The 13,494-nt window shown below is 48.8% G+C and overlaps 2 protein-coding genes across 2 annotated transcripts in view; one reads left to right on the forward strand and one right to left on the reverse strand.

Annotated features, from left to right (window-relative positions):
• PTGFRN (prostaglandin F2 receptor inhibitor) overlaps positions 1-11,927 on the reverse strand; it is a 79,947-nt gene extending 68,020 nt beyond the window's left edge. The window contains exon 1 of the mRNA XM_033199213.1: positions 11,597-11,927. Within this exon, the coding sequence (XP_033055104.1) occupies positions 11,597-11,645 (49 nt within the window). The 5' untranslated portion in view covers positions 11,646-11,927. The remainder of the gene's footprint in view (positions 1-11,596) is intronic.
• Positions 10,511-12,695, forward strand: LOC117076135 (vegetative cell wall protein gp1-like). Its single transcript, XM_033199215.1, has 2 exons — positions 10,511-10,695; positions 10,968-12,695. Exon 2 carries the CDS (start codon positions 11,339-11,341, stop codon positions 12,020-12,022), a length of 684 nt encoding a protein of 227 aa, XP_033055106.1. The 5' UTR covers positions 10,511-10,695; positions 10,968-11,338; the 3' UTR covers positions 12,023-12,695.
• The last annotated feature ends 799 nt before the right edge of the window (positions 12,696-13,494 follow it).

Below are 13,494 nucleotides of genomic sequence, written 5' to 3' on the forward strand. Positions count from 1 at the left end.
TCCTCACTGCAACATAAGCAAAGTAGTGTACACTGGACAGACACCAAATCAGCTAATATTCTCTTCTCAGTACATTCTAAAGGCGGCAATGGTTTCACAAAGCACTATCCACACCTACACCTCTGAAACAGAACAAGACAGCAAGCTACTTCAAACATGGTCCAGAATTCATGAGTTCTTGTTAAGCCTCAAAAATATCTGCATCCAAAACCACTGAGATAAAATCACTGGGCTTAGCAGCAGCATCAACAGTAACACCTTAAAGTAGCCAGGGAGGGCCAGGCAGCAGCCAAGATGCAGTGAGGACTGAGCTCATACACAGAAGTTCCTTCTATAATACGTCGGCTTTCTAGAATGTATCCTTTTAGTAGGTGGTATTTATCCAGCATCATTTTGAACCTTCCTTATTCAGACCAAAGCAATGAAAAGGAAGAAAGTCCCCAAATGCTAGGAGCACACTTTTTGGCCAGCTGAGTCTATTGATTGGAGATGTCAGAATTTCAACTCTTCGGCTGGGCATGGTGGCTCACACCTGCAATTCCAGCACTTTGGGAGGCTGAGGCAGGTGGATCACTTGAGGCCAGGAGTTCGAGACCAGCCTAACCAACATGGCGAAACTCCGTCTCTACTAAAAATACAAAAAATTAGCCCGATGTGGTGGCACATCCCTGTAATTTCAGCTACTTGGGTGGCCAAGGCATGAGAACTGCTTGAACCCGGGAGGCAGTGGTTGCAATGAACCAAAACTGTACCACTGCACTCCAGCCTGGGCAACAGAGCAAGACCCTGCTTCAAAAAAATTAAAGTATTTCAACTTTTATACCCTTCAGGAAGGGTGTAAAATCCAAAGTAGTGGCAATATTTATACACATCTAAAGATGTCTGTGTCTCTTCTCACTGTGGTCTGGGGTACACTGGGGAAAGGGCAACCTGTGGAGCATCTTCTAGGCTCTTTCCTAGGCTGAAGGGAGAAGACACAAGTCACATTTGTGAGGGCTGAGGCTTGATTAGTCAGCCCCAGCTTACTCATGGCTGATATCCTCAATCAAAACTTGCACACACAAAAAAAATCAGTAATGATAAGAAACAGTCTGTCATCTAGAAATGGCTTATTGTTTTACTGTTTCTGTGACTTCCCCCAGAGGTCTGCCTGAAAGCCCAGTTAGCCTGGTGGTGGGGACACCTCTGTACCCTAGAGAACCACAGGGAAGATCTTTAGTGCACAGGAAATGGGCTGGAATGAGGCAGCAGTTGCCTATACAAGGACCGAACAATTTCCAGAGCCCCCAGAGGCACCAACCTACTGTTGTGAAGAGGCACCAGGCAGGTGAGAGACAATAGGCACAGGCTGCAGAATCATAAGTAGTGCTCGGAAGATGGGCCAAGAGGCCACATGGCCAACAGCAGGGGTCAGCCTGAACTCAAAGAATTCTGGAGATAGAAGGGGAGACCTTCGAGATCAGCTAGCCCAACCCTTATTTTATAGGGGCTGAGAGCTATTCACCAACTTGTCCAAGGTCACAAAACTAGTGAGTAGAAGGACAAGGGCCAAAATCCAAGCCTCCTGTCTTGAAAGACAAGGAAACAAATGTTATCACAATTTAGCTAATTATATCAATTCCTTTCAGTGTTTTCAAAGATATATTTTGACTAACATGTAAAGACATACTAGTGTACTGTGGTTATGAACCCACACTCTGGAGCCAGACTATCTGGGTTTGAATCCCAGGTCTGCCACTTACACTGTGACCCTGAGCAAGTGACTTCACCTCTCTGTGACTCAGTTTGCTCATCTATTAAATAGGGGTAACAATAGCGCCTACCCTCATGGGACTATGAAGCCTCCTAAGTAAGTTCATCTTTGGAAAGTGCATTAGCCGGTCTCAGCTGCTCAGGAGGCTGAGGTGGGAGGATGACTTGAGCCTGGGAGGTTGAGGCTGCAGTGGGCTATGACTGCAACGATACCCTCCAGCCTGGGTGACAGAGACCCCATCTCTCTAAAAAAAGAAAAGAAAAGAAAAAAAAGAAGCATAGTGGCTGGCACAAAATAAATGCTACAAAAAAGGTAGACAGGAATTTCCTAGGAAGGAAAGAACCCTCATATTGGTTTCTCTGCATCACACCTGGTCCCCAACCCCCAATTCATCTTAGTCATAGGTTACTGCCTTTTCCCCACAATGCCTGGGGCTAATGCTTCTAAGTCACACCCTTCTCTCCTAATCCATTCAGGCGCAACCCAGTCAGATATTAGCTCAAGCAGCCAAAATGGTAGAAGAGGCAAAAATTCTGAATAAATGCTTATGTCACTACTGGCCAACCAGCCTGTCACCTCTTAGATCTCTGCTGCCAAAACCCGGAACTCAAAAGTTACCTCTCTTGACCCTCACCTCCTACTTTTCTAGACTACCCACTCCCTTGCACCTCAGAATCTGCTTTTATGCCCTCATCATGTCCTCCAGGCCCTCAAACCTTCTGCAGGTGCATCAGGCCTGGAAGCCTCACTCACCTGCCTATCCCACCTGTACTGCTTGGCTAATCTTTCCTGTGACGTTCTCATCAGTTCCCTTGGTTCCTTTATCCCTCATCCTTCCACCCTCATTCCATGGAGAGACCACATGATGCTGTCTCTCTTAGGCTGCCAAACTTGGTGGGATAAAGCAAGGAAACTAGGCCCACTGCCTCCACTACAGACCTATGCTATCCTCCATCCTTCATTGCTAACTGAATGTCTGTCACATTCCCATGCGGTCTAGCCCCAGCCCACTCTCCTCCAGCTCTGACTCTGACCATGGCTTTGCCTCAGTCCCACTGAGAAAGCCCAGACTACCAAGTAATTTGTGTGCCAAACACTCCTCCAGACATGCTTCTCAAACTTTAGCATGGATTTGAATCCCCTGGGGATCTTGTTCAAACACAAACTTTGATTCACAAGGTTGGACCTGAGGTTCCCCCAGGTGCTGCCAATGCTGGTGGTCCACAGAACACACTTGGGGTAGCAGATTTCTAGGAACTTACACACACTAATGTTTGCATTCTTCTAAATATATTGTTTTTAATCTTCATGGAAAACCTTCAAGAGAGGTATTATTCCCATTTCACAGAGACAGAAAGTGAGATTCAAAGAGGTTAGAAAATCTGTCCAAGGTTCATGCTGAGGGGAGGCAGGATTCAAATGAAAGGCTGATTCTGAAGCTGAACCCCATTTTTTCCTCTTTTAATTGGGAGATGAAGTAAGGATAGAAGAGTATAAAGAACAGAAGTAGGTTTTAAAAACACACATGTTATGGCTTATTTGTAATACAAACTATTAAAATCTTCTTAGCTCGGTGGCTCAAGCCTGTAATCCCAGCACTTTGGGAGGCCGAGACGGGCGGATCACGAGGTCAGGAGATCGAGACCATCCTGGCTAACACGGTGAAACCCCGTCTCTACTAAAAAATACAAAAAACTAGCCGGGCGAGGTGGCGGGCGCCTGTAGTCCCAGCTACTCGGGAGGCTGAGGCAGGAGAATGGCGTAAACCCGGGAGGCGGAGCTTGCAGTGAGCTGAGATCCGGCCACTGCACTCCAGCCTGGGCGACAGAGCGAGACTCCGTCTCAAAAAAAATAAAAATAAAAATAAAATAAAATAAAATAATAATAAATAAAATAAAATCTTCTTAGCTGATGTGAATAAGAGAAAGATGGATTATAAAATGCAAGAGTCCCTTTGCTAGAGATTCTGCCTAACAGCCAAAGACCTAAAAGCTATCAGAGAGTAAGTTAATTCCACCAATCAACATGGAAGAAGACATCCGAGGGACACAGAGGAAACTTTATATGTGTACAGATAAAGAAAGAAAGAACATACAGGCCAGGCGCAGTGGCTCACGATATTTTGGGAGGGTAAGGCAGGAGGATCACTTGAGGCCAGGAGTTTGAGACCAGCCTGAGAAACACAGCAAGACCTTGCCTCTAAAAAAAGATAAAACATTAGCCAGGCATGGTGGTGCAGTCCTAGCTACTCAGGAGGCTGAGGTGGGAGGACTGCTTGAGCCCAGGAATTTCATGCTGCAATAAGCTGTGATTGCACCACTGTAATCCAACCGGGGTGATAGTGTGAGACCCTGTCCTAAAAAGAGAGAGACAGGGAACAAGGGAACATATAGATAACCTCTAACTAGCACAACTGGGGAAGCTTTGGGGCTACTCTTAGGGCAATCTGAGAGCACTACAGAGACTGCAGAGAGCACCACACTGCTCTCTGCATGCTCTCCTCTCCCTCTCCTTTCTCTCCTCTCTGGCTTTTCAAGGCTAGGGTTTCTATTTGCACCCCAACCCCCCGTGCCACCTTCTCTGGAGTCCACACCCAGTAGTCATGGCTGCTCACTGCTCTTCAGCCTGTCCTTTGCCATGAGAGTCTCCCAGCTGGCCTGTGGGCCTGTTGGAGACTCCTGGATCCTGTTTAAGTTGATCTGGTTCTGCCGTGCCCTGAGCCACTACCCTCACAGTGGTCTTCTGCTCCACACCACTTGAAAAGGTGGGCGATCGTTTCTGACTCAGAGTTCCTTCCCCACCCCACCCACTTCTCAAGTTCTGTGATTTCCCTTCCTTCTTCACTGTTTGGGTAGACTTCACAGTGCCCATATCCAAGGGCTTCTCTGTCTTTATCCTTCCAGTTCTGCAGCAGCATGTGACCAATCCCTCTTTAACAAGTCCACTCACACCCATCTTTGCTTTGCTTCCGAGAGCGTGCTCTCCCGGTACTTCTCCTGTTCCCTGACTACTCCTAGCACTCTCCCTTTCATTTCCTGTCTCCTCACTGCAGGCATTTCCAAGAACCTGCCCTTTGACCCTCATCTCAATCGTCCACTTTCTGACATCTAGTGCATTTTGTCCGACCCTTTGAGGGCAGATCTGAGTCTGCTCTGTTCATAGAGCAATCCTCAGAACAATGCCTGGCGTGTAATAGCAGGCGCTTGCTCAATATTTGCTGAATAAATGAGCTGCTAGCCGTGTTACTGAGCTTCTCACCTTGCATCTTCAAACAGCTCATTCCAAGGCTCGGGCTAAAGGGCTGTAGTTCACCAAGCGAAGGAGAGAACTGCCAGCCTTCGTCAAATCATAGCACACACAGGAAATGATAATATCTGTGTAGCTCTCCGGGTAAGCAGGCCTTTGGATTTAGAGGCAGCCCCTCCCTGTGGGTATCAATATCATGACAACCCACCTGAAACCCATGTGGGTCCCTTACTGTGGCCCATTAGCTGGGAAGCTCTGTCTAGTCCAGCTCTAAAGAAGAGCAAGGAAGAGCCATTATCAGAATATTCTTGGCTTGGAGTTACTTTTAAGCTCCAAGAAGTAACTCACCTGTCTGCCTACTATCTCTATTTCATTAGGATTCCAAGGTAGCACCCACTCTGAAATGTGCCCGGAACCCTTAGGCACAATTTCACTCTTCACCATTCTAAGCCAAATTCATCCTAGACAGAGCAACAGTAGCCACGGGTTCTTCTCCACTCCTATGAAATACCCCAAGTGATGTAAATATTTTCACATTCCAACTGCTTGTAAAGGTGAGAAACAGGATGCAATTAAAGTCCCAGAACATTTTACTTAGACTTGAATCATGCTGCTTAGTGACTCCATAATCTACCACAAACACTTACAGAGTATTGTGGAGAAATCAGCCTTCAAAGAACACAAGCAAATGCACAGTGCCATGATCTCCAGCCTAATGGAAACGCATATTGCTGGGACGTGACAGTGTTAACTACTGGGTCGAATTCTGTTGCTTCCCAAAGACTACAGTTGGTGTGGGGAGAAATAGCCCAAGATCGAAAAAACCACCGACTGTGCCAACTGCAGCACTTCGCCTTTTCCAGAAGATAAATTATGAAGAATTTTTGCCAGTTCAAGTTATTTTCCCAAAGCAGAGTCAAATGACCCTTGCAACCCTGCCTTTAAGAAACCAATGCAATTAAACGAAAACAGCTATGAACTGCCTGGACAGCATCCCTCCAACTTCGTTTCATAAAGTGAGATGCAGACACACACCGCAGACAAGCACACACCTTATTTAACTGCCAGACTCAGTGCCAATGTGAAAATGCACATTCAATCTATGGGTGGAAAATCAGCAAAGCAGCTCATCGCTAAAACAAAATAGCCACATAAATGTCGACTAGCTTGCTGCCTTGCAAGGAATGATCACTGACAACTAGAGTTCCTATTCAGCAGGCTAATAAGAATAATTATAGCCAGGGCAGGCATTAATCAGCTTGGCAGATACAGGAATTCTGTTAACAAGGCTAAAATGAGTGCCAAGGAACCTCTGAAGGCCACAACACTTCAAAGACTATTAAAGCTGGATGGATTCACTAGGGTTCCTCCCGCTGGCCTTCCTCCTCCTTCAGTGCTTTCCAGAGACAGTTGCATTTCGGCCCGGCCTCAGAGCCGACATGGCCACCTGCTAGGGTTGCAGAGATGCCACACCTGTGAGGTGCATGCTGGCACTATCCTTCCCTTCAGGAAGTGTGCCTGGGCTGCACTAATCCTGGATCCTCCTATTTTTAAATGCACTTTCACTTTCAAACCACTATCATCCTTCTTCACCCAAGCTAATCTCAAGCAACACACAGCATAAGGTTTAGCGACTATAAGTCAACTTTTCCTTGGAAGAGACAGGATGGAGTCCTGAGATCAGATCTTGGGTCTGCTAGGGAATATCTGTATGACTCTAGACAAGTTAACTAACTTTTCTAGGCATCAGTTTCCTTATCTGTAATAAAGAGAAAATAATAGTGACTTTCTCAAAGTATTGCTGTGAGGAATAAATACCAGAATGTATGTCAGAGCTTGACGCTTGATATGCCATCTAGAAATAGTAGCTATTATTAGTCTGTGCCCATTAGGTGCAAAGCCTTGTACAGAAGCTATGAGGAAAAAAAACAAACAAAATATTGAGTATGCAGAGACACACACACATTAGATAGGAGTGGCTGTGCCTGGGCAGGAGGGTGGACACATTTTTTTCCTTTTTTTTTTTTTTTTTTTTTTTTTTGAGACAGGGTCTCACTTTGTTGCCCAAGCTAGAGTGCAGTGGTGCGATCACAGTCCCCTACAGCCTTGACCTCCCAGACTCAAGTGATCCTCCCCATTCAGCCTCCCAAGTAGCTGGAACCACAGGCACATGCCACCATACCCAGCTCACTTTTCATATTTTTTAGTAGAGATGGGGGTCTCACTATGTTGCACAGGCTGGTCTCGATCTCCTGATCTCAAGCAGTCCTCCCGCCTTGGCCTCCCAAAGTGCTGGGATTGCAGGCATGACCTGATATGTTTAGCCCAGATTTTTCTTTTGACCTTATATCCTTTATAAGTAACACAGAGACTGCTATCTGTTCCCTCAAAATCTGTCCTTCCCTTCTTCCATAGTAGCTGGCACATGGCTTCCCAGCTTTCCTTACAGCTAGTGTGGCATGGGCCCAAAGTCTCTCCAATAGAACATGTGCAGAAATGATGTGTGCCACTTTCAAGTCTGACCCACAAAGCCTCCATATATTCTACTCCACGCTCTTTCCTCCTTTGTAGGGGCTGGAATGGTGAAGATGACTACCAAAGTGATCTTAGAAACTGTGAGTTGAAGACAGCGGAACTGCCACCAGCTGAGGAGCCAGAAAGACTGTGGAAAGCAGGGTTCCCACCCAACCCTTCCCTCTGAAGCATCTCCCTCACATTGTTATATGAGACACATCTATTGTCTGAACCACTATGCTTTGAGTTTGTTAGAGCAGTTTAGCCTACCTGATTAATACAAAGTCCTTTTATATTATTTGAATTCTAAAATACAGATGTAATGCTTTTGACACCTAAAAAAGTATCTCAATAGATTTAAAAAAATAAAGACATAAATGAAGAAAATGTGTTAATCCCACCCTACAATCTCCGTGCCTTCTACTCTCCAATTTATGTTGAACTAGTTGAGGGTTTATCCTCCTCAACACACCACCCTGTCCTCCTAATCTCGCCCTACAAACTTTTAATGGCTATCCATTCCCACAGATAAAACGACATATATATTTATAAGTATTCAGTCAGCCAATATGTAACAAACACCCAGTATGGGTTATATATCCTATTAGTAATAGGGACATTGCAGTGAACAAAACCAATGTGGCCCCTGCCCCCAGGGGAAACAATCAGAGTAGGGTACAGACAACTACATACAATGAAGTAAATATATGCTCTGATGACAGGGCACAGACTGCCTGGCAGCACCCAGAGCGCCAAGAAATCTACCCCTCCCAGTCCAGACTCCTCAGCACAGCATGCAAAACCTTCAGGATCTATCTCAAACCCACCTTTCCTCCCCCATTATTTCCTCCTCCCCCAAATAATTGCACCCCCATTTCCTTCTCCTCCCAGCTCCAGTTACGTGGAACTTACGTGCCATTTCTGAATGAGCCATGTACTTTCACTCATCCACACTTTAGGCTTTTCCCCAGAGCCTAGAATGATCTTCTATCCTTTCTTTCAAAATTCTAATTATCCTCAAGGCTCAGCTCAAATGTCACCTCTTCAGCAAAACCAGCCCCAACCCCCAAGTCAAAATTAATCATCCCCTTCCTTGTTTCCCACAGTTGGTTTCCACGTCAGGTATTTCATTCAGGCCTGTGGTTAAGCTATTTTATTCTCTGTCCACTCACACCCACCAGCCGCTCAGGCAGATGCTGTGTCTTGGTCATTTGTCTGGGACTCCTAGTATTGAATACATGGTTGCACACAGAATGCCACTCTCTCTGTGAATGTGGCACATTTCTTGAGTGGCCACTCAAGAAATGCCACACTGAGTGGACGGGCAAGACAGATCAGACACAGGCAATGGATGTGAAACCTGCTCTATGTGGCTGGGTGGGTTCTGGTGTGATCATGGTAGGCAGGTTTAGAAAGGCTTCATGGAGAAAGTGAGTTTTAGGGGAAAAAGGAAATACTAATACACAGGCAAGAGGTGAGAAGTAGAAGGGGCCAGAAAGTTTAATATAGTCTACATAAAGGAGAGCAAACAGGTTAGATAGAACAAAGTGTCTGAGCCAGAGAAGACTGGAGGGGAGGACACAAGGGGCAACATCTCCTTGGAAGAAAGTCATAAGGACCCAGTGAGAACAGGTGGGAGCCCCAAAAATGATCATTTAGGAAAAGGATGAGCTTAAAAGGGAGGCTGGAGGAAATAACCAACCAGGAAGACACCAATTGTGTGGGAAACAATTGGGACCTGGGCTAAGACAGTAGCTGTAGAAACAGGAAGGAAAGGAAGAAGCTGGAGTCTGTGCTATGGGGAGATGCAAGAATTGAGAGACTATGTGAATGTGGAGGTCAAAAAGAGCAGTGATACCAAGATTACACTCAGGTTACACCCTAGGAGGAAAGATGATCTTGCTTATCAATGTATTACATTTCAGGGATCAGTACAGTGCTAGAGTAGTGTAACACAGGGAGACCTTCCCAGAGGTCAGGCTGAAGTCACACCGAGTGAGATTCTATGGCAGCAAAGTTATCAGGAGGGTCATCAATGGTTCAGAGAACTGTCAGGCGAAAAGGCACTGGCTAGTGACACCACAGAAATTCCCAGTGTAATTCATAGGAGGCATCCAGCCAGGACAGGATATGCTGGAGCACAATCAAGATTTCCCCAAGTTGTGCTTTCCCCACTTCTGTTTTGCTTTTGTCAGTCTTTCTTTGCCCCCTTCCCTCTTCCCCCCTCATTATGATTACTCAAGGGCATTGTTTTCAAAGTTTTCAAAGCTCTACCTCATCCCACCCTCATAACTGGTACCCAGGTTGTTCAAAGAACTGCACAACTCTAGAGGGAGTCATTCACACAGACTATAAAGTGAACAGCAGCTCCCGAAGTTGCACAGTGCACAATCTGTGCAAACCCAGGCCATGGCCCTGCTTGACCTAGACACACACAGTCAATAAATGTGTGTGGACTATAACAGCAGTGCACCACTAACATACAACTGACAAGGGCCCCGCAGTGAAAAGTAAAGATTAAAAGCACTACCACCGGGTGTGGTGGAGCATGCCTGTAATCCCAGCACTTCAGGAGGCTGAGGTGGGAGAGTCCATTGAGCCCAGGAGTTCGAGGCTTCAGTGAGCTATGGCTGTGCCACTGCACTCCAGACTGGGTGACAGAGTAAGGCTTTGTTTCAAAAATAAAAACAAAGCACTAGGATCAGGGACTATAGAAAAGATGCCATAAAACTAAGTGGAAGATCTGGAAGCTTTCTGCACATGGGCTGAAGCTGAAGCAATGTGGCTGGAGGAGCTCTCTGAGGGAGTCAGTTCAGAAAATCTCTTCAAGGTGAAGGAAGAAAACACAGCAGCTAGCAAGGATGGTTCACCAGCAGCAGGAGTCACGGGGCTTAGAGCAGTGTGGGCCCCCGGTGTCCCCAGTAGGGGAGTGGCTATAGAAGGCCTTCTCTGGGACCCTCCGACCATAAGTGCAGAGTAGTCATTTGCCCTGTGTGCAGCTGGGACCTGGATGGGACGGGCACCGCACACCATGCGCTCTGTAAAAGACTCAGATCTGCCTTCTCTAGGGGCTTGGAAGAGAACCCCAGGCCAGGTCACAAGAATCATCTTGTCCTGGTTGACACTGACCACAAGGATCCAAGAATATCAAAGCATTTAAGAGTCGGCCCTGGGGTACCATGGTGAGCACTTAATAAACAGATTTCCGTGGCTGGCTAGGATCACCATGTGGATCCACGTGAAGATGGTGTCTGTGTATGGAGTGAATGGAAAATGGAGAGGGAAAAAACCCACAAAAGATTCCTTGGGTGGGGGGAGGGCGCTGGGCCAAAACCTCACGGGGCACCAAGGGTTTCCGGAGGGTGGAAGATGAGGGGACAGTAAGGGAGGAAAAGTAACAGGTAGAAAAAGTTGGAGAAGCCAGGCTCTTAGGTCTTTGTGTATAAACACGCAGCTAGGCAGCTTCAAGAAAAGCTAAAAGAAAAGACTGAGGCAGACAATCTAGCCACGACGAAAATGACGGCAGGACTCGCCCGCCGATTTCCATTGTAACGCTCCGGGCCACCCTGTGACCTTCGTGGAAGGAAGTTGAAGGATTCTCTCGCTTCCCTGGAAAGGCAACTCCGCGCGGGCTGGGTGAAGAGAGACCCGGCCGGCGGTGGCTATGGCGGGGCATATCAAAGGCTCACATTTCCGCTCTCGAGCCGGGGACCCGGGCCGGGACCGCAGCACCTTCCGGGCCGGGAGTTCAAGGTGAGCCGGGCTCCCGGCGGCCAACAGGTAGGGAGGGCTGGGGAAAGCCGGCCCGGGCCACTCCCCCGGCGCATGTTGGGGGCGAGGCTCGGCCTGGCGGAGCCGCCACTTGCACCCCGCGCGCGGGGCCCGGGCGGATTCGCGCCAGGCTCCGGGCGGCCCCGCGGCCGCTCCCCGCCGGGCCAAGCAGCCCGCGCACCCCGGCCGGGTTTCCTGGGAGCAGCCCGGGCACAGTCAGTGCCCCAGGCCGCGCGCTGCAGCCGCGCCCCGCCGAGCCCTCCAGGGCCCTGCCAGACCCCCTGCGCCCCGCCGAGCCCCGCGCACACTCACCCAGCGACAGGAGCGCCAGCAGCAGCGGCCTCGGCGCCAGGCGCCCCATGCTCGCCCGGCGGGAGCGACTCTCCCCCTCCTCCTCCTTCCCCGCCGCCTCTCCTCCTCCTCCTCCTCCAGCTCCGGCTGCTCCAGAGTCGGCGCTCCTCCGCCTGGGCCGCGCGCCTGCTCCGCTCTCCTCGCGAGCCGATAAATCCCAGCGCTGGGGCGTACGTGCGCCCCTGGCTCCGCTCGCTCCCTCCCGCCTCCTTCCCTCCCTCCTCCAGCCGGCCGGGCCCGGGAGCCGGCCCCGGCGATCCGAGTGTGCAGCCCCGACCGCTTCCCGAAAGCAGAAGGGAAGAACCGCAGCGCCCGCCCGCGCCTCCCATCCGGCGCTTTGCCAGCAACAAACACAAACTTTCCCAAGCCCCTCCCCACTCCAGGTAACGGAGGAAGCGCCGGGGCCACCCGCTTAAAGGCGAGGAGGCGTCGGAGCCCACCCTGCCTTCCCCTCTAGGCCCCCACCCCACGAGAAACTTTCCTCCGACCTTTAAAAGTTGGCCTGGGAAAGACTCGTCTGGAAATCCCTTCGCTTTAGCCCTATCCCGGGACACCCCGCGTTCCATCACGCTGGAGTCACCCACGCGTGTCTAGTCTATCCTCAGTCAACTCCCCGCTCGTTCGGCCTCTCGTCCTGAGCTAAACACCCCACCAACCAGCCGCTTGGCCTATGCCAAAAATTACGCAAATGGGAGCGAAGGAACTGAAAGGACTTTTGAAGGCCACGGATTCCAACGTCTACCAAACAGAGGCCTTAAGTGTTTCGGTGAGGTGCCCAAGGATTCACAGGGAAGGGGCAAAATCAGAACCCCGCTCTCCTGACTGCGCACTCCCAGATGGTTTGGGTGGGCCTGCCTCCTCCTTACCCAGCACCCTCCCTCTCCTCGGCGCCTGTGGCACTGATTAGAACAGCTCCCCACAAAGACACCCATTTAAAAAACAAACAAAACCCAAGTGTATTAATAGCTATAGTACTTCATATAGAAGGTACTCTTAAGACTTCATATTTATTGCTCTAAGTGGACACCACTGGTTGCCAATAAAGACTCATACTTCCCCCCACAATAGAGTTGTGTGCTTTTGATTTGAATAAAAAGGCCCCACGGGTATTGAGAGAAATGGAGCATTCCTTGCTTGAAACTTAGCAAGCATGATTCAAACACGCAAGGAGCAGGACTGGTGCCCACTGCCCCTCACTGGTCTTTCATTCACATATGGAAAACGGATCACAGATGCTTGTGCGGAAACTGCCCACACTGGGGAAGAACACTACTTTTACTCTCATGCATCCATCTTTCAACCAACAAATGTTTCTTATTTCCACTATCAAATGTGTGATTAGCCAGATATGAACCCTTTGGAAAGAGACTTAAAAATTCATTCCTGGTGGTGCAACGTTATTGTACTTAATGGCACTGAATGGTACACTTAGAAATGTTTAAAATTGCCAGGCATGGTAACTGGTACCTGTAATGCTAGCTACTCGGAAGGCTGAGGTTGGGGGGGGGAGGGGGAGTGGGGAGCGGGGGCGAGGATGGTGTTGCTTGAGACCAGGAGTTTTTATTTGTTTTGTCTTTTTTCTTTATTTCATTTTTGAGACAGGATCTCGATCTGTCACCCAGGCTGAAGTGCAGTGGTGCGATCAGGGGTCACTGCTGCCCTGACCTCCCAGGCTCAAGCAATCCTCCCACCTCCACCTCTCAATAGCTGGGACCACATATGTGTGCCACCACACTCTAGCTAATTGTTTCTATTTTTTTGTAGACGCTGGAGTCTCCCTATGTTGGCCAGGCGTGTCTTGAACTCCTGGGCTCAAGCGATTCTCCTGCCTCAGCCTCCCAAAGGACTAGGATTACAGG

The sequence above is a fragment of the Trachypithecus francoisi genome, unplaced genomic scaffold, assembly GCF_009764315.1.
Source record: "Trachypithecus francoisi isolate TF-2019V2 unplaced genomic scaffold, Tfra_2.0 Lachesis_group5, whole genome shotgun sequence".
Lineage (NCBI taxonomy): Eukaryota > Metazoa > Chordata > Mammalia > Primates > Cercopithecidae > Trachypithecus > Trachypithecus francoisi.